Here is a 25163-nt window from a genome sequence, read left to right on the forward strand (position 1 = left end):
CAGTACCCTTAGCTTGCTTTCCTCCTCCCTCCTTTTTATTCTCAAGTTCCTTTTTATTTCTCCTTGCGTAACAACCTTCTTCCCTTCTGCACCACTGCCCGTACCCCTACCCGCCCCGCCACCTCCTTGCTACCCCACTCTTGAAGCCACAGCTGTTGGCAGGGTCCCCAGCTCATGCCAGCCTCATCTCTTTTCTCGCTAGCCCCCAAAGGGCCTCCAGGCAACATGGGGGTTCCGGTCAGAGAGCCGGCACTCTCAGTTGCCCTCTGGTTGAGTTGGGGTGCAGCTCTGGGGGCTGTGGCTTGTGCCATGGCTCTGCTGACCCAACAGACAGAGCTGCAGAGCCTCAGGAGAGAGGTGAGCCGGCTGCAGAGGACAGGAGGGCCCTCCCAGAAGGCAGAAGGGTATCCCTGGCAGAGTCTCCCGGAGCAGGTGAGTGAGGGGAGGAGGGTGTCTGGGAGAGAAGGATGGTTAGCATGGTGGGGGTCTCTGGGCCTCCTGGTCTGCAAAGTTTCAAGGGGGTGCAAGAGAGGGTCTCCGGTTTGGAAGTCAGGGGCGCGGCCATTCCAGGAAAGGAAACTGTTAAAGGTTAATGCTTCTCATACCTAACAAATCCTGGAGGGCAGCCAGCACCAACACTCAGGTTGCTGGGAAAAGGTGCATGAGAGATTTGAGGCATTTCGGGGGCAGGGGAGGGCTGGGAAGGAAGGCTGGCTGGGACTCTTGCATCTCAATCTAACCCTGATCCTCTTTCCATGAGCAGAGCTCCGATGCCCCGGAAGCCTGGGAGAATGGGGAGAGATCCCGGAAAAGGAGAGCAGTGCTCACCCAAAAACAGAAGAGTGAGGCTTCCAGGGTGCAGCAGGGGTGGGAGGTGTGCAGCAGCATGGGGATTGTAAGCCCGAGTCAGGGTGAGGGTGGAGGCTGCCAACAGCACAACGGGGAAAAGTGGACACGGCTGAGATTCCCTCCTTCTCTCCTCAGAGCAGCACTCCGTCCTGCACCTGGTTCCCATTAACGCCACCTCCAAGGGTTAGCACTATTTTAAATATGGCTTTGGGGAGGGGCAATCACCAGCAACTCTCGGGCTGGCACTTGGGCTCAAGGGGTTCTTATAGGTGAAAGGGGAAGAACCAAAAAGGATCTGAGAGTGCCAAGAAATCCTGACCGACACACTTCTCACCTCCAGATGACTCCGATGTGACCGAGGTGATGTGGCAACCAGCTCTTAGGCGTGGGAGAGGCCTACAGGCCCAAGGATATGGTGTCCGAATCCGGGATGCTGGAGTTTATCTGCTGTATAGCCAGGTAACCACGCCACACTCTGAGCTTCACAAGGGGCCTCTTTGGCCCGATACTGAGGGTTCCTGACCCCTCTATTCATACCAAACCTAGCAGACCCTTCATTCTTCCCTCGTTATCGCTCCTGAGGCCTCCCAGAACTGAGCCAGGCCATCCTGTTTTCTTCAACATCTCCCTTTCCTGCCAGGTCCTGTTTCAAGACGTGACTTTCACCATGGGTCAGGTGGTGTCTCGAGAAGGCCAAGGAAAGCAAGAGACTCTATTTCGATGTATAAGAAGTATGCCCTCCCAGCCGGACCGGGCCTACAACAGCTGCTATAGCGCAGGTGAGAGCCGTGTGGGCAGCCGAAAGCAGGACATCTCTGACAGGGGGTGCAGTGCAGGGAGCTACCAATTGGAGGGAGGCTGGAAACCTAAACAGAGGCGGACCTCTTCATTCTGAGGAGTGAAGTGAGTGCAGAATGCCTGGGTCCTTACAGGAGGTAGAGGAACGGTGGAGCTGGAAAGGCAGGGGGAAGCAGGGCATCTGGATGGCTGTGCTTCACTGCGAATCTACTTTCTCTCTTTTCTCAGGTGTCTTCCATTTACACCAAGGGGATATTCTAAGTGTCATAATTCCCCGGGCAAGGGCGAAACTTAACCTCTCTCCACATGGAACCTTCCTGGGGTTTGTGAAACTGTGATTGTGTTATAAAAAGTGGCTCCCAGCTTGGAAGACCAGGGTGGGAACATACTGGAGACAGCCAAGAGCTGAGTGTATCAAGGAGAGGGAATGTGCAGGAACAGAGGCGTCTTCCTGGGTTTGGCTCCCGGTTCCTCACTTTTCCCTTTTCATTCCCACCCCCTAGACTTTGATTTTACGGATATCTTGCTTCTGTCCCCCATGGAGCTCCGAATTCTTGCCTGTGTGTAGATGAGGGGCGGGGGACGGGCGCCAGGCATTGTCCAGACCTGGTCGGGGACCACTGGAAGCATCCGGAACAGCACCACCATCTAGCGGCCGCTCGAGGGAAGCACCTGCCGGTTGGCCGAAGTCCACGAAGCCGCCCTCTGCTAGGGAAAACCCCTGGTTCTCCATGCCACACCTCTCTCCAGGTGCCCTCTGCCTCTTCACTCCCACAAGAAGCCCTATCCTACGTCATTCTCTCCAAATATCGGACCCCAGTTTCCATCACTATCTCCAAAGATGTGTCTATTATGCGCCCGTCTACAGGGGGTGCCCGACGAGGACGGTGCCTTCGCAGTCAAATTACTCTTCGGGTCCCAAGGTTTGGCTTTCATGCGCTCCATTGCCCCGGCGTGGCAGGCCATTCCAAGCCCTTCTGGGCTGGAACTGCTGTCGGGGGAGCCTCGGATGTATCGTACGCCCTGGTGTTGGTGTTGCCTCACTCCTCTGAGCTCTTCTTTCTGATCAAGCCCTGCTTAAAGTTAAATAAAAGAGAATGAATGATACCCCGGCTCCATTTCCCCCACTGCCTCGCCTCAGCCCGGTCCTCGTACGGGGATCTCCCGCCCTCCTGGCTCTCCTGTGGCGCGCCCCGCGCCGGACCAAGGTACTAGGGGCGCCGCTAGGGTCAGGCCGGCGAGAGCTGAGAAGACAGAGCGCGGCGCAAAAGGGAAAGTGGCTGGGACGCCACGCGCGGCCGGGAGGCAGATGTGCGCAGGCGCAGTCCTGTGTACCGCTGTGGGCGGGCCGGTCCCGTGGCGCCGGCGTCCTCGGGTAGGCGGGACTGGGCGCTTGGTGGCCGCGCCGGCGCTCTTCGCCGGGTGTGACGTACTAATCGTGCGCCGCCACTGCCGGTGGGCCCGGGGCTCGCGGGAGGGGAAGGAGGAGGAGGGGGGGAGGAGTGGCGGCGGCGGTGGCGCTGGTGGTGGCGGTGGTGCTGGTGGTGGCGGTGGCGGTGGCGGAGGTGGAGGTGGAAGCTGAAGCTGAAGCAGAGCCAGAGGCGGCGCGGCGGGGTGTTCGGCGGCGCGGCACGCGGCCCAGAAGCGTTGGAATCCTGAATTGAGACGGCTGCGCCTGAAGACAGCAGGAGTGGCGGGGCCGCCGCCGTCGCCAGAGAGATGAGCCGGAAAGCTTGAGGCCGGAGACGCCCGCCCTCGGGCCCGTCTGCCCGGCTTCCCCGCTCGCGGTGAGGACGCCCCCTCCCCTCCCCCCAGCCCTGCCTTGGCCTCTCCCATTCCTGGGCCTCGCTTCCACCCAACTGGGACCCAGAGGCCCGCAAAAGGGCTTCTTAAGGCCCGTGTGCGCCCAGCCATCCAAGCCCGTGGCACCGGACTGGTGCCGGGTTGCATTCTGGTCCCCGAGGATGAAGTAGGAGGGGGCTGGCCCGGCCTGGCTCGTGCGCTCCGTTCTGTCCCAGCGCCTTGATTCAGTTCCCTTTTAAGTTTCCTTCAAAGTGCTTCCCCGTTCATCAGCCTCTGCCCCTGAACCATAGCCTTGGCATCCGCACCTGAGATGACCGCAGCCTTCCCACGCCCCCCGTTCATCCAGGGTGTTAGAGAACTCCCACTCCAGCCCACAGTTTCCACGTGCAAGTTGCATTCTCCTCAGGTACCACGGTTATCATGTCCCTGAGGAAAGAAATTGCCCTTATTGGGCCCTCAAAGGACAGCCCTGGTGGTATTAAAATAAAGACGTAGAACCAGGTATTGCTATTGGGTTTGGCCTGGGGATCTTAGAAATAAGATTTCTGAGGCCTGGTGCTTAGCCATTTTCCCTTGTCTCTGAACTGGGGAGAGATGATGGCACAGACCCTAAAGGGCCCCTTGTGGATTGCGTTAACTGGGAAGATCTTAAGTTTGGAGTTTTTCGTTTTTCTGCTTTTCTTTATTTGCATCTGAATCCAGAGGAGGCATGGCCAGGAAGAGAGGCAGGATCTGCGCTGGCGTGATGCTTAGATTTTGATATTCTTGATCTTTGTTTTTCAGGGTACTGGAAGATGAAAGAGACTATACAAGGGACCGGGTCCTGGGGGCCTGAGCCTCCTGGACCCGGCATACCCCCAGCTTACTCAAGTCCCAGGCGGGAGCGTCTTCGTTGGCCCCCACCTCCCAAACCCCGACTCAAGTCAGGTGGAGGGTTTGGGCCAGATCCTGGGTCAGGGACCACAGTGCCAGCCAGACGCCTCCCTGTCCCCCGACCCTCTTTTGATGCCTCAGCAAGTGAAGAGGAGGAGGAAGAGGAGGAGGAGGAGGATGAAGATGAAGAGGAGGAAGTGGCAGCTTGGAGGCTGCCCCCCAGATGGAGTCAGCTGGGAACCTCCCAGCGGCCCCGCCCTTCCCGCCCCACTCATCGAAAAACCTGCTCACAGCGCCGCCGTCGAGCCATGAGAGCCTTCCGGATGCTGCTCTACTCAAAAAGCACCTCGCTGACATTCCACTGGAAGCTTTGGGGGCGCCACCGGGGCCGGCGGCGGGGCCTCGCACACCCCAAGAACCATCTTTCACCCCAGGAAGGGGGTGCAACGCCACAGGTGCCATCCCCCTGTTGTCGTTTTGACTCTCCCCGGGGGCCACCTCCACCCCGGCTGGGTCTGCTAGGTGCTCTCATGGCTGAGGATGGGGTGAGAGGGTCTCCACCAGTGCCCTCTGGGCCCCCCATGGAGGAAGATGGACTCAGGTGGACTCCAAAGTCTCCTCTGGACCCTGACTCGGGTAAGGTGGGAAAGGGGTGTGGGGTGGGGATGGGGGGAAAGGGGTTAGGGAGGGATAAGAGCCTGGAGCACCAGGAGCCTGTTGCCATGGTGAGAGTTGGGCTTAGGGAAAGTAGGATGGCAGAGTGACAGCTCCAGAAGAGCTGCAAAATATCTCCATTAAGCCCCACTTTGAGCAGAAAGTAAGCTTGGGAGTGAGCCTGGCTGTTTCCCAGTCAGAACTAGGAAACAGATTCCCTAAGTAGGTATCCTGTGGTCCTGAGCGCAGATGCGAAAGGGGAGCTGTGGTTTAGAAAAATCCTGTCCACGCGAAATCCCTCCTCAGTCTCTCAGTAAAAGAACCCCTGTGTGTACATCTCCAGAGAGTACCACTCCCACAGTGGTGGGATGGGATCTCTCCCGGTAGTGGAGTACATCATCTTACAGTTGTGAAATAATATTTCCCTTTCGGAGAACTCCAGCCAAACAATTTCAGGCTCTCTACGTCTTTATTACATATTCAACTATTCATTGAGCCATTACAATATGCTGGGTACTGTGCTAGGTGTTTGGCATATAGTGGTGACAAATATCCCTGAAGTTTTCATGTCTAATTGCTAATCCTTTTTCTTTCTTCTGTCTATGAGTAGGAACTCTCTCCGTCCCTGTAGAATCTCTTGGACATGTTTATCTCATGCTTATGGGGTCCCTGTTTCTTGGAGTGGGATTGACATTGGTGGATTCTGCTTCAGTGTATCCTTCTCGCGGTCTTCTTTGCGTGCATGAGTTAACCGTGTGCATTCCATTGTCCTTTCCCCTAGGCCAATCTCTCATGCCCATTCCATTTCCCCTGCCTTATAGGCCTCCTTTCATGTACTCTGCCCAACGGTTTTGGGGGACCATCTGGGCCAGAAGGGGAGCGCAGCTTGGCACCCCCTGATGCCAGCATCCTCATCAGCAATGTGTGCAGCATCGGGGACCATGTGGCCCAGGAGCTTTTTCAGGGCTCAGATTTGGGCATGGCAGAAGAGGCAGAGAGGCCTGGGGAGAAAGCCGGCCAGCACAGCCCCCTGCGAGAGGAGCATGTGACCTGCGTACAGAGTAAGGAGCCCTTGGGCAACTAGCCTCTGCCTCCACCCACTCCTAAAGTAAAGTCTGGAGGCCTTACCCCTCCTCTCTCCCTTTCCACCAGGCATCTTGGACGAATTCCTTCAAACATATGGCAGCCTCATACCCCTCAGCACTGATGAGGTAGTGGAGAAATTGGAGGACATTTTCCAGCAGGAGTTTTCCACGCCTTCCAGGTGAGGCTTGAAAGCCCTCCTTCAAAGGAGGGCTGGGGCCTCAGGGACGTAGGGACGTAGAGAGAATACTGCTGCCTTTTCTCCCATAGGGCTGTACTTGGGGGAGGAGGAAGCTAGAGCTGAAGGGGAGGACTCTGCAGGCAAGGTGCCGAGTCCTTGGAAGCTGATGGGAGAGTCTTTACCTGGGACCCTGACATGTTCTACTTGAGTAGTCATGTTCTTCTTTCTGGGCAGTGGGCCTTTCGCGGGTCCTCAGAAGGACCCATCATGAGCCGAATAAAAGGGGGTCAGTTAGAATTTGTATTCTAGGGAGTAGTAGGTATTTCTGTGTGCCCCAGCTGCATCAACTTTTATGTGACTCCACCCTTGGCCTACTCAGGAAGAGCCTGGTGTTGCAGCTGATCCAGTCATACCAGCGGATGCCAGGCAATGCCATGGTGAGGGGCTTCCGTGTGGCCTATAAGCGGCATGTGCTGACCATGGATGACTTGGGGACCTTGTATGGACAGAACTGGCTCAATGACCAGGTGAGAAAGGGTAGAGAAACAGACCTGAGAGGGGATTCAGGGAGCAGGGTGTCTGGGGCCCTCTGCATGGGGGAGCCCTGTACCCATGCCGCACCCTCCATGGCAAGCTGCCTCCCATCTTCTCCCCAGGTGATGAACATGTATGGAGACCTGGTCATGGACACAGTCCCTGAAAAGGTAGGCCCAACCAGATAGGTCAGTACCCAGAAGAACTTCTGCAGTTTTAAGCAGCTTTTTAAGCTCCTTTCATCCTTTTCATTTTACATAGAGAGGGTCTCTGTTTCAGGGAGAGAGGTGGTAGTGGTAGTGTATTAATTTCAAATCTGTAATCTTGGCCCTGGATGTATCAGTTGTTTTCCTTTCTGCCGGTATTTAGTGTTTTTCCCTATGGCCAGCCCCAAGAATCGGGATGGGATCCTATTGTAAAACAAGGTTAAAAAAACAAAAAAGGCTGCCAGGCATGGTGGCTCGTGCCTGTAATCCCAGCACTTTCGGAGGCTAAGGCGGGCAGATCACCTGAGGTTGGGAGTTCAAGACCAGACTGACCAACATGGAGAAACCCTGTCTCTACTAAAAATATAAAATTAGCTGGGCATGGTGGCGCATGCCTGTAATCCCAGTTACTCAGGAGGCTGAGGGAGGAGAATTGCTTGAACCTGGGAGGCGGAGGTTGCGGTGAATCGAGCTCACGCCATTGCACTCCTGCCTGGGCAACAAGAGCAGAATTCTGTCTCAAAAAAAAAAAAAAAAGACAACAAAACAAGTTTGGGTGTGGTGACTCATCCCCGTAATCCCAGCACTTTGGGAGGCCAAGGCAGAGGGATCACCTGAGGTCAGGAGTTTGAGACCAGCCTGGCCAACATGGTGAAACCTTGTCTCTACTAAAAATACGAAAAAGTTAGCTGGGTGTAGTGGCGGGTGCCTGTAGTCTCAGCTACTCGGGAGGGTGAGGCGGGAGAATTGCTTGAACCCGGGAGGCAGAGGTTGCAGTGAGTTGAAATCATGCCACTGCACTCCAGCCTGGGCGACAGAGCAAGGCCCTGCCTCAAAAAAAAAAAAAAAAAAAAAAAAGCCTGGTTTGTTGACTCATGCCTATAATCTCAATGCTCTGGAAGGCCGATGCAGGCAGGCAGACAGATTGCTTGAGGCCAGGAGTTTGAGACCAACCTGGGCAACATAGTGAGACCCTGTCTCTACCAAAAAAAAGAAAAAAAACCCAAAAACCCAGAATTTGTTTTTACTGTCAGTGGACTGAGGAGGGGAGACTTAGTGGGAGAGTCTGAAGTCTTTTAATTCCATTGAGCTTTTTTGTGTCATTGGCACAGGTGCATTTCTTCAATAGTTTCTTCTATGATAAACTCCGTACCAAGGGTTATGATGGGGTGAAAAGGTGGACCAAAAACGTGAGTTTTGAATTGACATCTACTTGTGTAATGCCTTTGCCTCTAAAGAATGAGAGTCTTGTTTTCTATGAGCCCTTTCCCTGACTGTGTTCATTCAGTCTGTCAAAGATTAAACGTCTCCTGTGTGTGTAGGCACTAAAGATACAGTATTAAATAAGGAAAACTTGCCCTTGTGGAGTGAGAATACAGTTAAATTGCAGCTAGCGATAAGTGCTGTGGGCAGATCAAAACAGAGTAATGTGAGGCCGGGTGCAGTGGCTCACGCCTGTAATCCCGGCACTTTGGAAGGCCAACTTGGGTGGATCACCTGAGGTCAGGAGTTCGAGACTAGTCTGGCCGACATTGAGAAACCCTGTGTCTATTAAAAATACAAAAATTAGCCCTGTGTGGTGGCAGATGGCCTGTTAATAAGCCCAGCTATTCCAGGAGGCTGAGGCAGGAGAATTGCATCAACCTGGGAGGCAGAGGGTTGCAGTGAGCCGAGACCCCCCACCATTGCACTCCAGCCTGGGGCAACAAGAGCAAAACTGTCTCAAAACAAACAAACAAACAAAAAAACCCAGAGTACTGGGATAGTGTGGAAAGTGGGTACTTTAGATTGGGTGGTCTAGGAAGGCCTCTCATAGCTGAGACTTGAATGATGAGCAGCCAGCCATTTTCAGATCTGGGAGAGGAGTGTTTAGGCAAAGGGACCAGCAAGTACACAAGACCCATAGTGAAAAGAACAGAGGGCTTGTGGGGGTGACCTGTGTAGTTGGCACAGAGTGAGCAAAGGGAGACCGATACAAAATTCGGTCAGAGTAGATCACGTAGGACATACGACATATACAGCAGGCTGAGGAGGGGTTGTATTGTGCGTATACTGAGAAGCCATTGAGTTTTCTGTTTTAAACTCCTGTTTCAATGATAGATTGAAAGGGGGGCAAGAACGGAAGCAGGAACAGAGCACAGTAGTCCAGGTGAGAAACTTGAACTGGAGTGCTAAAGGAAGAGAGAGAGAGTAGTTTTACGTAGGATACATTTTACAAGTAAAACCAGTAGGACTGACAGGCTCTGTGATACTGAGAGATACATATTTGGTCTCCTGACCAGGCTCCTGGCATTCCACTTGTAAAATCCTTGGAATCTCCAGTGATGTGTGTTTTGTATGCTGATGAGTTGATTCATGGCTAGCCCCTCTAGGTGGCTTCATGATTAGAGGGTTGGAACTTTCAGCTTCACCCCCACCAGCTTCCAGGGAGGGGAAAGGGGCCGAAGGTTAAGGCAGTCACTGATGGTCAGTGATTTAATCAGTCATGCCTAGTAGTGAAGCCTCTAAAAACCTGAAAGCGGCCGGGCGCGGTGGCTCAGGCCTGTAATCCCAGCACTTTGGGAGGCCGACGCGGGCAGATTGCAAGGTCAAGAGATTGAGACCAGCCTGGCCAACATGGTGAAACCCTGACTCTACTAAAAATATGAAAATTAGCTGGGCGTGGTGGTGGGTGCCTGTAGTCCCCAGGAGGCTGAGGCAGGAGAATCGCTTGAACCCCCGAGGCAGAGGTTGCAGTGAGCGGAGATAGTGCTGCTGCACTCCAGCCTGGGTGACAGAGTGAGACTCTTTCTCAAAAAAGAACAACAACAAAAAAAAACCCGAGAGGAGGAGTTTGGAGACATTCTAGATAACTGAAGGCATGGAGGTTCCCGCAGGATGGCCTCCAGGCCTCTTCCCAGTACCTTGCCCTGTGCATCTTTTCATCTGTACTCTGTACTACCCTTTGTAATAAACTGGTAAATGTGTTTCCATGAGTTCTGTCAGCTGCTCTAGCAAATTAATCAAATTCAGGGAGGGGGTCATGGGAACGCTGATCTAACTAGTTGATGAGAAGCACAGATAAAAAAAACCTGGGGCTTAGGACTGACATCAGAATTGGGGGCAGCCTTGTGAGACTGAGCCCTAAACCTGTGACACATTATCTCCAGGTAGATAGCGTTGGAATTGAATTGGGGGATACCCAGCTGTGTCCACTGCAAAATTGCTTGCTTGGTCATTGGTGGAGAGAAAGCCCCACACACTTCTTGGTGACCACAGGTTACAGAAGTATTTTGTGTTGTGAGAGTACAGTAGGAAAGATTTGTTTTTTCCTCCACAGGTTGGATGTGGGAAACGAAGAAAAAGATAGAAGTGGAGGATGATGCCTAGGTTTTTGGCCTATGTAACGGGAAAAGTGGAAGAGGAACAGGTTGTGGGAGGAAAGTCAAGAGTTCTGTGGTTTCCCTGCCCTCCCATTCAAAGGCTAGGAAATTTCTACAGCTAGGCAGGATGATTGGCTCTAGCATTCCTTAATTTCAGTCCTCAAATTCAAGAGCTTACACCCTCAGGGATCTTCTTCCACTTCTCCCAGTAGAGGGAAGGGTGGTGACACACAGTGCAAAACGTGTTGGCCTTCTTCATACTGAGTTTGAGTCCCCCTTCTGTCATTTCTTTCTTTTATGACCTTGTGCAAGTCACTACTTTCCAAGCTGCAATTTCCTCATCTCTTAGGTTGAATGTGAGAACTTCCTGGTAGGATTGTTATGAGCATTAACTGAGTGTTTACTTTGTGCTGTATGTTGTTCTAAGTGTATTATGAATATTCACTAGTTTAATCCTCATAACAAATGGATGAGGTGTAGGTACTACTATTTTCACTTTCTGGCAGATAAGGAAACTGAGGTATAGAAGGTTATTAAGTAGGTTGCCCAGTCATAAGCCAGTAAATGGAGGAGCTGGATTTGAATTCTGGCAAGCTGCAGAATCCTGGGCCTGGGTTCTTAGCTGCTAAATACTTCTCCCTTTAAAGTGTGAAAAGTGCCTGCCCATTATGGATTCTCAAGTGTTCGTTCTGCTGTCACCTCCATTGTCCGACCTTCCTCCCTTACCCCGAAGAGCCGAAACATGCAGATCCTGAGCTTGCCCACGATCTAGGGCCTGGGTCTTCTGTTCTTTCACTTGGCTCCCTTGCCTGTGTCTCTGTTCCTCTCTAGAACCTTCATGGCAAAAGGCAGGACTTCTGTGTGTTGTACCTGACCTGTGGCACTGTCTCTTTAGGTGGACATCTTCAATAAGGAGCTACTGCTAATCCCCATCCACCTGGAGGTGCATTGGTCCCTCATCTCCGTCGATGTGAGGCGACGCACCATCACCTATTTTGACTCGCAGCGTACCCTAAACCGCCGCTGCCCTAAGGTTTGAGGGGGTAGGAGAGAGATGGGCAAAACGTGGGGAGGTGCAGTGGCAAGGCATTGCAGGAAGAAGGGTGGGCTTTGGGCCTTTGAGGGGCGTCCTGGGCGTGATGTCTGCCACCACTACCCACCATACTGTGTTCATTTGGGAGATTTAGGGCATCACTTTCTCTCTCTCCCCACCCACGTAGCATATTGCCAAGTATCTGCAGGCAGAGGCGGTAAAGAAAGACCGACTGGATTTCCACCAGGGCTGGAAAGGTTACTTCAAAATGGTGAGTTTCCTGAGGAAGGGGTATAGGGTGTTGGTGGGGATAGTGGTAGAAGGCAGAAATTGAAGCCTTACCCCTGGGAGTCTCCATGTGAAGGGCCTGCTTTTTTTCTCTTCTCTAGAATGTGGCCAGGCAGAATAATGACAGTGACTGTGGTGCTTTTGTGTTGCAGGTAAGCAGATGATGGGGCCACCTCCTCTAGCTCTGAAGTCAGTTGGGTTAAAGGGTTGGGAGGCTGTTCTGTATCCCCTCATTTGGCTCATAGTCAGTTGTGGAGCAGGAAGTAATCTGTTTTAGAACACCAAGACCCTGGCTTCACTGGTCCTCTTCTGGGCTTCTTCATCCCACATTGGGACTGGGTGTCTGGTCTTGGGCCTCTGGCCTTGATAGAGCTCCCTGCTAACCTCCAACTCAGTGTATTTTCTCCATCTAAAACATTCTATCGTGTACCAAGTAGGAACATTAGCTTTAGAGTCAGGCTGTTTTTGAACCCCAGGCTATGGGACCCTGACTCCCTTTGTGTGTGAAGTGGGCATGTTCTCTGAAAGATGGAGACACATCTAATATGAAATGTGTAGCACAGGTCCTGACACAGGGGGTTTCTCATGGCCTGCTTTGTTAACACCCAGTATTGCAAGCATCTGGCCCTGTCTCAGCCATTCAGCTTCACCCAGCAGGACATGCCCAAACTTCGTCGGCAGATCTACAAGGAGCTGTGTCACTGCAAACTCACTGTGTGAGCCTCGTACCCCAGACCCCAAGCCCATTAATGGGAAGGGGGACATAGGAGTCCCTTCCCAGGAAACTCCAGTCCCTTTCCCCTCTCGCCTCTTCCCACTCAGTTCCCTTTGGTTTTTCATATTTAAATGTTTCGATTTCTGTATTTTTTTTTTCTTTGAGAGAATACCTGTTGATTTTTGATGGGCAGGGGGTGGCTACAGAAAAGCCCCTTTCTTCCTCTGTCTGCAGGGGAGTGTGGCCCTGTGGCCTGGGTGGAGCAGTCATCCTCCCCTTTCCCCGTGCAGGGAGCAGAAATCAGTGCTGGGGGTGGTGGGTGGGCAATAGCATCACTGCCTGCCAGATCCTCAAACTTTTATATATATATATATATATATATATAAAAATGCCACGGTCCTGCTCTGGTCAATAAAGGATCCTTTGTTGATACTTAAGTGGTGGTCTTCCTTAAAGGGCCTCAAATTAGTGGATGCTTAGCTCAGACCTTCCAGCCAGGCTCTTGAGACTAAAGGGGTCAGCTTTCCATCCCTGGCTCAGACACTGCCAACACCATGTCTTCACCCAAACAAATCCCCCAGATAGGAGCAGAGGGGAGGAAGGAGGGAAAGTAGGTATGCCTCAAGAATAAGGGCGTCCAAGAGGGAAGCTGGGGAACTGGACACACGGGACTGGGGAGAGGACCAGCGAGGATTCATGATAGTACCCCAAAGCCCTTTACAGTTTTCTTTCATCCCTCCATCCTCCAGCCAGGGGAATCCTCCTGTCCCTAGGATATCGCTCTTGATTCCTTCATCCTTGGCACACGTCCAGGCGGTGTCGAATCCATCTTTGCTACAGGGGAAAACAAATTAACATTTGAGTCCAGTGGGGACCGGGAGCAGAAGTAAAGGGAAGTGATAACCCCCAGAGCCCGGAAGCCTCTGGAGGCTGAGACCTCGCCCCCCTTGCGTGATAGGGCCTACGGAGCCACATGACCAAGGCACTGTCGCCTCCGCACGTGTGAGAGTTCAGGGCCCCAAGATGGCTGCCAGGCCTCGAGGCCTGACTCCTGTATGTCACTTCCGTACCGGCGAGAAAGGCGGGCCCTCCAGCCAATGAGGCTGCGGGGCGGGCCTTCACCTTGATAGGCGTTCGAGTTATCCAATGGTGGCTGCATGCCAGAGCGCCTAGGAACTAACGTCACGCCGAGTTGCTGAGCGCCGGCAGGCGGGGCCGGGGCAGCCAAGCCAATGCGATGGCCGGGGCGGAGTCGGGCGCTCTATAAGTTGTCGATAGGCGGGCACTCCGCCCTAGTTTCTAAGGATCATGTCTGCGAGCCAGGATTCCCGGTAAGAAAGACATTTGCAAGAGATTGTGGCTGCTTACCTTTCCGCCCCGCTTCCGACAGGCCCGCTGGGGGTAGCTGAGAGGCCCAGCAGGGTTGCGGGGGAAACCGAGCCGGGGGGGAGGTCCGACCTGGGGGGGCGAGGGGGAAGATCCACGGCCTCCGCGGCCACCAGGGTCGAAGCGGAGGGCAGGGACAGCCCGGCTAGGGTCAGGCTTGCGAAGTGTGTTACGAGCCTCGACCCGAGGCGGTGCCGTGCGCGAAGCCCCGGCGCTGAGTGGCGAGACTGGGTCGCGACCTGGCGTGGGAAAGAAAGGTGGAGGCGGCCGCCACTGTGTGTGGCCCAGAGCCGGCAGGTCCGGTTGTCTCCCTGTGCCGGGGGAGGGACGGCGCGCGGGGTTCCGGAGGATTCTGACGGTACCACTCGCGAGAGGCGGGGGTGCCTGGTCCTCAGATCCAGTCACATCGTCGCGGCTAAAACACGGGTCGGGGAGAAGAAACCGGCCGTTCAGTGTGCTGGTTTTCTTGACGGCCAGGACTGAGCCTAACCCCGAGGAGCGGCCGCGTGAGGCACCAGGAGCCCACCCGGCGCCGGGCGGGCGGGTCCATTTTGCCGCACAAGCCGGGCTATTGGCAAACTGCGGATGGGCAGGTCCACTTTACTTCGGGGGTGAGCGGCCTGAGGTACGGGAGGGCGACGCTACTTCGCGACGGGGGCGGGCGGGATGTGGATTGTTCCATGGAGGGGTGGGAGACGCCGCCGGGTGGTCGAGGGAGCGAGCACATGGTGGCTTGAGGCGTTCCCCTCCCCCAGTCTGCTTCGCTTCTAAGTGTTGTGCAATCTCCCCCTTTGCTAGCTCGGCTTGGGCTCATTGTGCGCGAGGCCGCCACCGCCCGCGGCCTCCCACATCCGGGCAACGCGAAGGGGGGTTCGGCTGGAGGGAGTGGGGGAGGGCGCGGGCGGGATGACGTGGGGGGAAGGGGATGTCCTACCCTCCGATCTGGGAGGTGAAGGGCGGGACTTCCGGCGCGCTGGTGCTGTGGTGGGAGGTGCACGCGCTGGGGCTTTAAGCGGCTGGGTCGGGCCCACGTGGACCTGGCGGCAAGCACCACCTCTGGGCGCCGTGAGCGCAGCGGCACGCCTGCCAGCCTGTCTTCAGAAAGGGTCCCCCTTATGTCGGGGGTTGCCTGGCCTGAGCCGCTGCCTGCATGGGGCAAAGGCCTCACGCAGTTTTATAGATACTCCTCCTCTGGGTACCTTTTGGGAAACGGTGGGAGTTGGATCTGGAAGAGCAGGTTGATGGCATCATGCAGGCCACTCCTGACACAGCCCGGTTGTCAGGATTTCTGAGTGCTTCGGTCTGGCAGGGGACAAAATTTGTGCTTTAAACCAACAGATCCAGAGACAATGGCCCCGATGGGATGGAGCCCGAAGGCGTCATCGAGGTGAGACTGGACAAATGAAATTGTGTCCTCCCCCATTACAACTCTCAGCCTTACAGCTGTATAGAGTTAGAGTGGCGTCTTAGATTGATTTCCCAGCCCATCTAGAAGCAGCTGGTTTCCCTAAAGGGAGGAGGGGTTATAAGCTTTGAGGCTTTGGTTAGTAGGCGCCAGATCCTGTTCGCTCTGGGACTACAGCTCAGCCTCACCTTTTCCACGACTCAAACTTTAATTTCTTTGCATCCCATAGAGTAACTGGAATGAGATTGTTGACAGCTTTGATGACATGAACCTCTCAGAGTCTCTTCTCCGTGGCATCTACGCCTATGGTTTTGAGAAGCCGTCTGCCATCCAGCAGCGAGCCATTCTACCTTGTATCAAGGGTGAGAACTCTCAGTACCAGAAGACATTCTGGACTGTCCCTGACCTGGGTAGAGTGGCATCTGGTTGGTGGTGCCCATCTCATATCAGCCAGGGACAAAGCAACTCCTTGTTCATCCCAGCTTGGCTTCTGATCTGTGCCCATGCCTGGTTCATGCCTTGGACACATACGTTTCCTTTAAAGAGGTGGTATTGTAGCCAGCTTACACTTGTCTCTGCAGCCATAGTTCTAGTCCAGCTTGGTGTGCAACACTAGACGAGTTAATAACTGGTCCTTGTTTCTATCTGGTTCTCATTGTGTAACTGTGTTGACTGGTAAGGTAGTTTGTGAGCCATGAAATGCTTGGTTCATTGGTTGCTTATTGGTCTCATTCACCTACGACTTGAATATCCCAAAGTGTATACTCTTTACCACATTTAACTCCTAATTTGTTTGTTTAGGTTACGATGTGATCGCTCAAGCCCAATCTGGGACTGGGAAAACGGCCACATTTGCCATATCAATTCTGCAGCAGATCGAATTAGATCTAAAAGCCACCCAGGCCTTGGTCCTGGCACCCACTCGAGAATTGGCTCAGCAGGTAAGAGTGGTTTCTGTTCCCTCCTTAAAGGCTGATTTAGGGATGATGGGCATAATCCAAGGACCAGAGAAGTGTTTTCTGATCACCACCTTGGGAGGAAGAGAGATGGGTGCCCTAACGCTCTCGAGACCTGCTGGGTTAATTAGAAGCTATTTCTTACCCAAATGTAACCATCACTTCCTCCACCCATTTCCTGAGTCAAATGGGAAGGCTCTTGGGTGAAGCCTGGCTGGCTGGGCAAGTTTGGTGGCTGTGTTCTGAATAAGCACCATCACCATGGGCTAAGAGACACCTCAGTGGTGGGGGTGCTATTATGGTAGTCAGAGCAGATGGACAGTGGACAATTTTGTTGTTTGGTTTTGTTGTTTGGTTTTGTTGTTTGGTTTTTTTTTTGTTTTTTTTTTTTTTTTTGGGGGAGACAAGAGTCTGTGTCACTCAGGCTGGAGTGTAGTGGTGCTATCTCAGCTTACTGCAAGCTCCGCCTCCCGGGTTTACTCCATTCTCCTGCCCTCAGCCTCCCAAGTAGCTGGGACTACAGGTGTCTGCCACCACGCCCAGCTAATTTTTTTGTATCTTTTAGTAGAGATGGGGTTTCACCATGTTAGCCAGGATGGTCTCGGTCTCCCAACCTCATGATCCACCCGCCTCAGCCTCCCAAAGTGCTGGGATTACAGGTGTGAGCCACCACGCCCAGCCGGACAGTCCTTTTTTCACCTTGGCTTAATGCCTAGAGCTGTTTCATGCCGGGGGCACACACAATTCTAATGCTGGACTTTTTCTGCGTCATGCTGCGACACTCATCTCAACTAGAGTATTGAGGCTCAGAGCATGTTTTTTAAATGTTCTGTGGCAGGTGCAGTGATTATTCTGGGTGTGGATAATGTAAGAAGTTACAGCAGAGCTCCATTCTAAGGCACTTGGCTCTCGGTTTTCTCAGAGTGAACATGGCTTGTAGCTTTTGGTCCTCTGGTAGGAGTACAATAGGACATGGATATGCATCACCTGTTCTATAAAACTGGTTGCTGGCCGGGCGCGGTGGCTCACTTGTGTAATCCCAACACTTTGGGAGGCTGAGGCAGGCAGACCACTTGAGATCAGGAGTTGGAGACCAGCCTGGCCAACATAGTGAAACCCCATCTCTACTAGAAATATAAAAACTAGCCGGGCGTAGTGGCATGTGCCTGTTATCCCAGCTACTTGGGGGAGGCTCAGGCAGGAGAATTTAACCCAGGAGGCGGAGGCTGCAGTGAGCTGAGATTGTGCCATTGCACTCCAGCCTGGGCGATGAGCAAAGCTCTGTTTCAAAAAAAAACAAAACAAAACTGGTTGCTGCATGACGAGGCATTTGGTCAAATTAGCTTTCAGAAAGTTACGGGTTCTAAATATCTAGAGTAAGAAACTGAATTAATTATCTGAGCGGCCTTACTGTGAATCACTGTACACTCAGGAACCAGACTGAGTTGAAATCCTGTCTTTGCCACCTATTGACAGCACGATCTTAAGTGGATTTTAGCCTCTGCCTGTTTCTCAGCTCAATGTGAGTGTAATAATAGTGCATGCCCCAAAGTTGTTGGTTAGGAATAAATACATGAAAAACATTTAAGAATGGTGCCGGCCGGGCGCGGTGGCTCACGCCTGTAATCCCTGCACTTTGGGAGGCCGAGGCGGGCGGATCACGAGGTCAGGAGATCGAGACCATCCTGGCTAACACGGTGAAACCCCGTCTCTACTAAAATACAAAAAGCTAGCCGGGCGCGGTGGCGGGCGCCTGTAGTCCCAGCTACTCGGGAGGCTGAGGCAGGAGAATGGCGCGAACCTGGGAGGCGGAGCTTGCAGTGAGCCGAGATGGTGCCACTGCACTCCAGCCTGGGCAACAGAGTGAAGACTCCGCCTCAAAAAAAAAAAAAAAAAAAAAAGAATGGTGCCTGGCACAGCTGTAGCTAATATGTGAGCACCTATCTTTCTCTGTGCTCAGATACAGAAGGTGGTCATGGCACTAGGAGACTACATGGGTGCCTCCTGTCATGCCTGTATTGGGGGCACCAACGTGCGTGCTGAGGTGCAGAAACTGCAGATGGAAGCCCCCCACATAATCGTGGGGACCCCTGGCCGAGTGTTTGATATGCTTAACCGGAGATACCTGTGTGAGTAATTCTGTTCTCCAACCCCTGGGTCACTTCGCTCTTGTGCATGCTTTCCAGTCTTTCAGTGTAAGCCAAAGTCATTCCCACAGATGCTGGTTTCCCTCTGGGGAAGAGCTGCTCTGTGATGGAGCCCATGCGTGTCATCTGAGCCTCTGGCTTCCCTGCCAGTGCAGCCCAGGCAGTGTCCTACTTCCCAGGGCTGTTTTCTGGCTTGGCGGGAACGTCCTGGGCAAAGGATCAGTCTTTGTACTCTGAGAGCAGACTACTCGGCCCCTCTCTGTTTTTTATCAACAAAGTTGGATACATCTCTCCTACATTTCCCTGATTATATGCTATATATTGGCTTTTTTTTCCTTCTCTAGCTCCCAAATACATCAAGATGTTTGTACTGGACGAAGCTGACGAAATGTTAAGCCGTGGATTCAAGGACCAGATCTATGACATATTCCAAAAGCTCAACAGCAACACCCAGGTGAGGGCGGCCTTGCTTGAATCGTTAATGATTCTGGAAGAAAAATATCAAGTGCCAGGGGAACCAAACTCTGGATTCTTGTCCTGAGCCTTTTTATGCATCCACTTCAGTTTTAGGTGTGGCTAGGGAAGGGAGCAGACCTTGGGAAGGATCCACTGCTCTAAGGCTGGCCTTTTTTTCCACTAGGTAGTTTTGCTGTCAGCTACAATGCCTTCTGATGTGCTTGAGGTGACCAAGAAGTTCATGAGGGACCCCATTCGGATTCTTGTCAAGAAGGAAGAGTTGACCCTGGAGGGTATCCGCCAATTCTACATCAACGTGGAACGAGAGGTGGGGCCCAGTGCAGGAGGCGGGCCTGGTAGTGAGTTGTTGGGTATAGCCCCTGACTGATTTTTGTCCCCTCACCTGCAGGAGTGGAAGCTGGACACACTATGTGACTTGTATGAAACGCTGACCATCACCCAGGCAGTCATCTTCATCAACACCCGGAGGAAGGTGGACTGGCTCACCGAGAAGATGCATGCTCGAGATTTCACTGTCTCTGCCATGGTGTGTTTGCCTGCTGCCAGACCCTTGTGGGTCTGCCGGTCAGAAGTGTCCTACTTGAAGCCAGGGTTCCCGGAACCTATGTGCCTACCTGGTTTGTTTTCTCTTCTAGCATGGAGATATGGACCAAAAGGAACGAGACGTGATCATGAGGGAGTTTCGTTCTGGCTCTAGCAGAGTTTTGATTACCACTGACCTGCTGGTGAGTAGAGGGAATTGACAGGAAAGGCAGAAGGAGCCGGGCGCGGTGGCTCAAGCCTGTAATCCCAGCACTTTGGGAGGCTGAGACGGGCGGATCACAAGGTCAGGAGATCGAGACCATCCTGGCTAACATGGTGAAACCCCGTCTCTACTAAAAAATACAAAAAGCTAGCCGGGCGAGGTGGCGGGCGCCTGTAGTCCCAGCTACTGGCTGGGGCAGGAGAATGGCGTGAACCCGGGAGGCGGAGCTTGCAGTGAGCTGAGATCCTGCCACTGCACTCCAGCCCGGGTGACAGAGCGAGACTCCGTCTCAGAAAAAAAAAAAAAAAAGGCAGAAGGGAGGATCCAAGGTGATTCCCTCTCCAAGGGGACATCCAGTGCCCCCTCAGGAAAGTAGCAGCTTGGAATAGAATCTGGCATGCCTAAGGCCTTTGGGGAACAGGGATGCTTATTTCCTCCACCTTCCTTGGCTGCCTACATGGATGCCTAAGTGTCTCTTCGGGATAGTGTTCTCTCATGCACATGCTGAAGAGTTGTCTTTCTTGATGTAGGCCAGAGGCATTGATGTGCAGCAGGTTTCTTTAGTCATCAACTATGACCTTCCCACCAACAGGGAAAACTATATCCACAGGTAAGAGTAGATCTGGAACACTCTTCCACCCCCTCACGCCTGGCCCTCCCTGGGTTAAGTTCCTGATGTTCCTCATCCCTTTCCTTGTTTTCCAGAATCGGTCGAGGTGGACGGTTTGGCCGTAAAGGTGTGGCTATTAACATGGTGACAGAAGAAGACAAGAGGACTCTTCGAGACATCGAGACCTTCTATAACACCTCCATTGAGGAAATGCCCCTCAATGTTGCCGACCTCATCTGAGGGGTTGTCCTGCCACCCAGCCCCAGCCAGGGCTCAATCTCGGGGGGCTGAGGAGCAGCAGGAGGGGGGAGGGAAGGGAGCCAAGGGATGGACATCTTGTCATTTTTTTTCTTTGAATAAATGTCACTTTTTGAGGCAAAAAAAGAAGGAACCGTGAACATTTTAGACACCCTTTTCTTTGGGGTAGGCTCTTGCCCCAGGCGCCGGCTCTTCTCCCAAAAAAACACTAATCCATTTCCCTAACCTAGTAACCTCCAGATCCCAGAGGCTCTCCTCACCTCAGCTGAGCTCCTTTGAAAGTGATTCAGGGGACTACGTCACTCAGCCTCATTTGCTGGACCAAATCTGGAGGGAGAACCCCTAAAACCCCTGAGTGAGGTTGCCCAGGGGGTTGTCCCCAGGTGGGGGGAAGCAGGGGAGAAAAAATGGTAGCCATTTTTACATTGTTTTGTATAGTATTTATTGATTCAGGAAACAAACACAAAATTCTGAATAAAATGACTTGGAAACTGCCTGTTTGGGCTTCTCATTTCTTACCTCCCCTTCCCTCTCCCACCTGCTACTGGGTGCATCTCTGCTCCCCCCTTCTCCAGCAGATAGTTACCTTTGGGCTGTGTTGCTTTCTTGTCACCATCTAAGAGTTCCCAGACACTGGAAAGCCATGTTTTCGGCTCTGAGAACGGTGATGCTGACTGGAGTGCTGCCCCTCTGTAAAAGGCTGGGTGTGGATGATCACAAGCCCCTCACGTGCCTCAGCCAAGAGGAAGTACAGGGGTCAGCCCCAAGGTCCAGGGGAAAGGGGAGTGGAGACACTGATTTCCCTACCACTGAGGGAGGGGCCTGGGTCTCAGCTGTTCCCATAGCCACCTGCCACAACTGCCAAGCAAGTTTTGCTGAGTTTCACACATGGATCCCTATGGATCAACTGCCCTAGGACTCCCTTTCATGTACCCATGTGACCCTGTTGACTTTGCCCTGATGAAGCAGGGGCCAACAGTGCCCTACCTTAATTACAAAAACTAATGACTAAGAGAGAGATGGCTAGAGCTGAGGCCCCTGAGTCAGGCTGTGGGTGGGATCATCTCCAGTACAGGAAGTGAGACTTTCATTTCCTCCTTTCCAAGAGAGGGCTGAGGGAGTAGAGCTGAGCAACTGGTGCAGACAGCCTCGCTGGACTCGGGGTGAGGTAGTTCAGCCATGAGGCTGGCTGTGCTTTTCTCGGGGGCCCTGCTGGGGCTACTCGCAGGTAAGGAGAAAGGAGGCTGAAGGGAGGGGGCCCCTGGGAGGGAGCCTGCCCCTGGGTGGCTAACCATCTCCTCTCTGCCAAAAGCCCAGGGGACAGGGAATGACTGTCCTCACAAAAAATCGGCCACTCTGCTGCCATCCTTCACGGTGACACCCACGGCTACGGAGAGCACTGGAACAACCAGCCACAGGACTACCAAGAGCCACAAAACCACCACTCACAGGACAACCACCACAGGCACCACCAGCCACAGACCCACAACTGCCACGCACAACCCCACCACCACCAGCCACAGAAACGCCACGGTTCATCCAACAAGCAACAGCACTGCCACCAGCCAGGGACCCTCAACTGCCACTCACAGGCCTGCCACCACTAGTCATGGAAATGCCACAGTTCATCCAACAAGCAACAGCACTGCCACCAGCCCAGGACTCACCAGTTCTGCCCACCCAGGACCACCTCCGCCCTCTCCGAGTCCTAGCCCGGCCTCCAAGGAGACCATTGGAGACTACATGTGGACGAATGGTTCCCAGCCCTGTGTCCACCTCCAAGCCCAGATTCAGATTCGAGTCATGTACACAACCCAGGGTGGAGGAGAGGTAAAGCTAAAAATGGGTACGAGAGGGGAGGGAGGCAGGACTGGCTATAGGCTCAGAGGGAAGAAGGAAGACAGGACGGGGAATATTGGCTGGCATCACATGCAATCTTGTGACCTTCTGATCTTTAACTTCCGCAGGCCTGGGGCATCTCTGTACTGAACCCCAACAAAACCAAGGTCCAGGGGAGCTGTGAGGGTGCCCATCCCCACCTGCTTCTCTCATTCCCCTATGGACACCTCAGCTTTGGATTCATGCAGGTATAGCCATGACCTCAGTCTCACCCCTCACTCAGCCTCCCGGCGCCCCACCCCTCCCAATCCTGCACCCTACCCCTTCCTCTGTGAAGAGGGATGCCACCTGCTTTCCTGTTTGCCCCACAGGACCTCCAGCAGAGGGTTGTCTACCTGAGCTACATGGCGGTGGAGTACAATGTGTCTTTCCCCCACGCAGCACGTAAGTAACCTCCTTCCCTTTCTCATTGCTACCACTAGACACCAGGGTTCCTGAAAGGACTAAGCTGGGGCCAGGGAGGTGGACAGGATCTAACCCTTCCTCACTCCTCCAGAGTGGACATTCTCGGCTCAGAATGCATCCCTTCGAGATCTCCAAGCACCCCTGGGCCAGAGCTTCAGTTGCAGCAACTCGAGCATCATTCTTTCACCAGCTGTCCACCTCGACCTGCTCTCCCTGAGGCTCCAGGCTGCTCAGCTGCCCCACACAGGGGTCTTTGGGCAAAGTAAGACCTACCTACTCCTTCCCTCCTAGAATCCTCCCACTGCACTGAAAACCCCTTCCCCAGGCCCATAAGCCACTCATCTCTCTTCTTAACCCCCCAAATCTCCTCCCTCTCCCAGCTTATCATGGCTATAGGGCAGCTGTCCTCCCATCCTCTACAAGATTCTGCCAGTTTCCCCCTTTGGTCACTGCTGAGTCACTGCGGTGAGCTCCTCACCCATCTCCTACTCCCTAGCATCCCCCCATTCCCTCCTCCCACCTTCATCCCAACCACCATGTCACTGTAATACCTACCTGCCCTATCCTTCCGCCAGGTTTCTCCTGCCCCAGTGACCGGTCCATCTTGCTGCCTCTCATCATCGGCCTGGTTCTTCTTGGCCTCCTTGCCCTGGTGCTTATTGCCTTCTGCATCGTCCGGAGACGCCCATCCGCCTACCAGGCCCTCTGAGCATTTGCTTCAAACCCCAGGGCACTGAGGGGGTTGGGGTGTGGTGGGGGGGGTCCCTTATTTCCTTGACATGCAACTGTCTCAAAGACAAAGTTATTTTCCTTCCCTTTCTTGAAGAACTAAAATAGAGCCAGGCGCGATGGCTCATGCCTGTAATCCCAGCACTTTGGGAGGCTGAGGCAGGCAGATCACTGGAGGTCAGGAGTTTAAAGACCAGCCTGGCCAACATGGTGAAACCCCATCTCTACTAAAAATACAAAAAATTAGCCGGGTGTGGTGGCATAATCCCAGCTGGCCTGTAATCCCAACTCCTTGGGAGGCTGAGGCAGAATTGCCTGAACCCAGGAGGTGGAGGTTGCAGTGAGCCGACATCGTGCCACTGAGCCAAGATCGCACCACTGCACTCCAGACTGGACGACAGAGCCAGACTGTCTCAAATAAATAAATAAGAGATAATGCAGTTGGGAGGAGGGAGGGGAGAGAGTTTTATTAAATGTGACGAACTGTCCCCCAAAGAGGAGAGTAGCAAAATATATGCGTATCTTTGACTTGGGGTTTTCCTTGTCCTGCCAGGATTAAAAGCCATGAGTTTCTTGTCACATGCCTTTCTGTGCTTTCCATGGCTGGGTCTCAGCGAGCCGGAAGCAGCTGCTGAGGAGGGATGAAAATGTCAATGTGTGACGATGCCTCATGGGTTTACCCCCCAAAGCCTGGCACAGCTGGTGTTGGATCTGCCGTGCCTCCCTTCCTTCCTCCTCTTGGGGCCACTGGCTGCTCCAGTACCCCATCGCTGGCAAGCCGGTAGAGCCATTCGCCCCTGCAGCCTTCCTCCTGACCCTCCTACAGTTTCAGATGCAGCAGACAAAGCCAGGAGTGCGAGTCTGTGGAATTTCATTCCCAAAGGCAGCGCCAGTGGCTCCTGAGCAATGAGAATGTCCTGTCCTGTCCACCGTATTTAGGGCCAGCAGAAGAGCCCGATTAAACCCTCGCAGCAAGCACCTGGGATGCTCCTATCCCACCTGCAAGGGGTTGAATCAAGCAGGAGCAGTAGGTACTCTGACCTCCACTGGCGGCTCCTGGGAACAGCATGCCCCTCACACAGGGCCACCCGCCAAGTCTAACTTCATGCCCCCAGTATTTGAGGTGAGGCGAGTCATTCTCAGGACAGCCAAGGTCCCGATTCTAGAAAGGGCCTCCCAGATGGCCACAGACTGCACCACAAGTGAGCGCCAGTCCCACCCTTTACAGTAGGCTGTGGCGCAATCCCTGGGAGCCAGGATGAGCAGCACCCCCCAGCCGTACGAGCCCCGGGAGGCTACCGGCCTCCAAAGCCAGAGACTTCCCCACAAGGGCAGCCCCACCTCTGCCTGCAGACATCCGTGTGACCTTGCAACGGGTGGGCACCGTGGGTTGGCGTCCCGGCGCTGGGTAACGAAGCACAACGCCCCCACCAGGTAGTCCAAGGTGCCCTTTCCCAAGCGGAGCTGCAGGGTCCACTCGGCCTCGCCGAAGTCTCTGCCCAGCACGTGGTGCGCCCTCGGGCCAGTGGGGAGCGGGAGAACCCCGGGGCTGCATCGCCAGGCCTCGGCTCCCCGGAGCCGGCCAGCTCTGTGCCCCACGGGTGATTCAAGGGTTGCCCTTCCCTGCCCTGGGCTCGCCTCCCCCACCTCCTCCTCTGCTTCACTGTCCCGGGCCCAGCAGTTGCCGGCGCACTCATGCTCCGAGGCCTGAGCCAACCGAAGGCGAGGCAAGCACGGGGCCCTGCGCGCAACGCGGCACCTAAGGAG

At 53.8% G+C, this 25163-nt stretch overlaps 4 protein-coding genes and 4 non-coding genes across 11 annotated transcripts; 7 read left to right on the forward strand and 1 right to left on the reverse strand.

Moving 5' to 3' along the window:
• The first annotated feature begins 174 nt into the window (after nt 1–174).
• Nucleotides 175–2754, forward strand: LOC105473582 (TNF superfamily member 13). Of its 3 annotated transcripts, XM_011727425.3 has the most exons (7): nt 175–432; nt 764–842; nt 985–1032; nt 1190–1308; nt 1490–1628; nt 1876–1969; nt 2151–2754. In XM_011727425.3, exons 1-7 carry the CDS (start codon nt 175–177, stop codon nt 2155–2157), a joined length of 744 nt encoding a protein of 247 aa, XP_011725727.2. In that variant the 3' UTR covers nt 2158–2754. The 3 variants fall into 3 exon arrangements, with proteins under 3 accessions (XP_011725727.2, XP_011725720.2, XP_011725736.2); XM_011727418.3 differs by having other exon boundaries at nt 1876–2754; XM_011727434.3 differs by lacking the exon at nt 985–1032 and having other exon boundaries at nt 1876–2754.
• A 445-nt stretch (nt 2755–3199) lies between these two features.
• On the forward strand, nt 3200–12816 carry LOC105473611 (SUMO specific peptidase 3). The gene is made up of 11 exons (XM_011727473.3): nt 3200–3434; nt 4234–4959; nt 5799–6038; nt 6130–6241; nt 6621–6768; nt 6898–6945; nt 8094–8171; nt 11239–11376; nt 11564–11647; nt 11766–11816; nt 12274–12816. Exons 2-11 carry the CDS (start codon nt 4245–4247, stop codon nt 12382–12384), a joined length of 1725 nt encoding a protein of 574 aa, XP_011725775.1. The 5' UTR covers nt 3200–3434; nt 4234–4244; the 3' UTR covers nt 12385–12816.
• A 782-nt stretch (nt 12817–13598) lies between these two features.
• LOC105473592 (eukaryotic translation initiation factor 4A1) lies at nt 13599–20857 on the forward strand. 2 transcript variants are annotated; one of them, XM_071082296.1, is made up of 11 exons: nt 13599–13710; nt 15104–15152; nt 15400–15532; nt 15972–16111; nt 18087–18255; nt 18618–18727; nt 18914–19057; nt 19139–19276; nt 19386–19475; nt 20026–20105; nt 20201–20857. In XM_071082296.1, the coding sequence occupies exons 1-11, from the start codon at nt 13688–13690 to the stop codon at nt 20343–20345; spliced, it is 1221 nt and encodes a 406-aa protein (XP_070938397.1). In that variant the 5' UTR covers nt 13599–13687; the 3' UTR covers nt 20346–20857. The 2 variants fall into 2 exon arrangements, with proteins under 2 accessions (XP_070938397.1, XP_070938396.1); XM_071082295.1 differs by lacking the exon at nt 13599–13710 and adding an exon at nt 14336–14376.
• On the forward strand, nt 15567–15701 carry LOC139359702 (small nucleolar RNA SNORA48). Its single transcript, XR_011616061.1, has one exon. It is a non-coding gene; the product is annotated as a small nucleolar RNA SNORA48 (small nucleolar RNA).
• On the forward strand, nt 18372–18514 carry LOC112425350 (small nucleolar RNA SNORD10). Its single transcript, XR_003016411.2, has one exon. It is a non-coding gene; the product is annotated as a small nucleolar RNA SNORD10 (small nucleolar RNA).
• On the forward strand, nt 19818–19956 carry LOC112425332 (small nucleolar RNA SNORA67). The gene has a single exon (XR_003016399.2). It is a non-coding gene; the product is annotated as a small nucleolar RNA SNORA67 (small nucleolar RNA).
• On the reverse strand, nt 20561–25079 carry MPDU1-AS1 (MPDU1 antisense RNA 1). Its single transcript, XR_011615359.1, has 2 exons — nt 24738–25079; nt 20561–24027 (listed from the first exon to the last, which is right to left on the reverse strand). It is a non-coding gene; the product is annotated as an MPDU1 antisense RNA 1 (transcript).
• On the forward strand, nt 21007–23975 carry LOC105473651 (CD68 molecule). Its single transcript, XM_011727559.3, has 6 exons — nt 21007–21591; nt 21676–22193; nt 22331–22450; nt 22574–22646; nt 22759–22929; nt 23243–23975. The coding sequence occupies exons 1-6, from the start codon at nt 21543–21545 to the stop codon at nt 23374–23376; spliced, it is 1065 nt and encodes a 354-aa protein (XP_011725861.1). The 5' UTR covers nt 21007–21542; the 3' UTR covers nt 23377–23975.
• Nucleotides 25080–25163: the final 84 nt, after the last annotated feature.

The sequence above is a fragment of the Macaca nemestrina genome, chromosome 17 (genome assembly GCF_043159975.1).
Source record: "Macaca nemestrina isolate mMacNem1 chromosome 17, mMacNem.hap1, whole genome shotgun sequence".
NCBI lineage: Eukaryota > Metazoa > Chordata > Mammalia > Primates > Cercopithecidae > Macaca > Macaca nemestrina.

What these genes read in the sequence shown, in the direction of transcription:
- LOC105473651 (XM_011727559.3), top strand. Translation starts at nt 21,543, where the DNA reads ATGAGGCTGGCTGTGCTTTTCTCGGGGGCCCTGCTGGGGCTACTCGCA. An exon ending in CAACCCAGGGTGGAGGAGAG is followed by an intron (nt 22,194 to 22,330) that starts GTAAAGCTAAAA and finishes TAACTTCCGCAG; the next exon opens with GCCTGGGGCATCTCTGTACT. An exon ending in CACAGGGGTCTTTGGGCAAA is followed by an intron (nt 22,930 to 23,242) that starts GTAAGACCTACC and finishes TCCTTCCGCCAG; the next exon opens with GTTTCTCCTGCCCCAGTGAC.
- LOC105473611 (XM_011727473.3), top strand. Translation starts at nt 4,245, where the DNA reads ATGAAAGAGACTATACAAGGGACCGGGTCCTGGGGGCCTGAGCCTCCT. An exon ending in AGAACTGGCTCAATGACCAG is followed by an intron (nt 6,769 to 6,897) that starts GTGAGAAAGGGT and finishes TCTTCTCCCCAG; the next exon opens with GTGATGAACATGTATGGAGA. An exon ending in TGAAAAGGTGGACCAAAAAC is followed by an intron (nt 8,172 to 11,238) that starts GTGAGTTTTGAA and finishes CTGTCTCTTTAG; the next exon opens with GTGGACATCTTCAATAAGGA.
- LOC105473582 (XM_011727418.3), top strand. Translation starts at nt 175, where the DNA reads ATGCCAGCCTCATCTCTTTTCTCGCTAGCCCCCAAAGGGCCTCCAGGC. An exon ending in GGCAGAGTCTCCCGGAGCAG is followed by an intron (nt 433 to 763) that starts GTGAGTGAGGGG and finishes TTCCATGAGCAG; the next exon opens with AGCTCCGATGCCCCGGAAGC. An exon ending in CATTAACGCCACCTCCAAGG is followed by an intron (nt 1,033 to 1,189) that starts GTTAGCACTATT and finishes TCTCACCTCCAG; the next exon opens with ATGACTCCGATGTGACCGAG.
- LOC105473592 (XM_071082295.1), top strand. Translation starts at nt 14,351, where the DNA reads ATGGGCAGGTCCACTTTACTTCGGGG. An exon ending in AGGTCCACTTTACTTCGGGG is followed by an intron (nt 14,377 to 15,103) that starts GTGAGCGGCCTG and finishes TTAAACCAACAG; the next exon opens with ATCCAGAGACAATGGCCCCG. An exon ending in AGCTCAACAGCAACACCCAG is followed by an intron (nt 18,728 to 18,913) that starts GTGAGGGCGGCC and finishes TTTTTCCACTAG; the next exon opens with GTAGTTTTGCTGTCAGCTAC.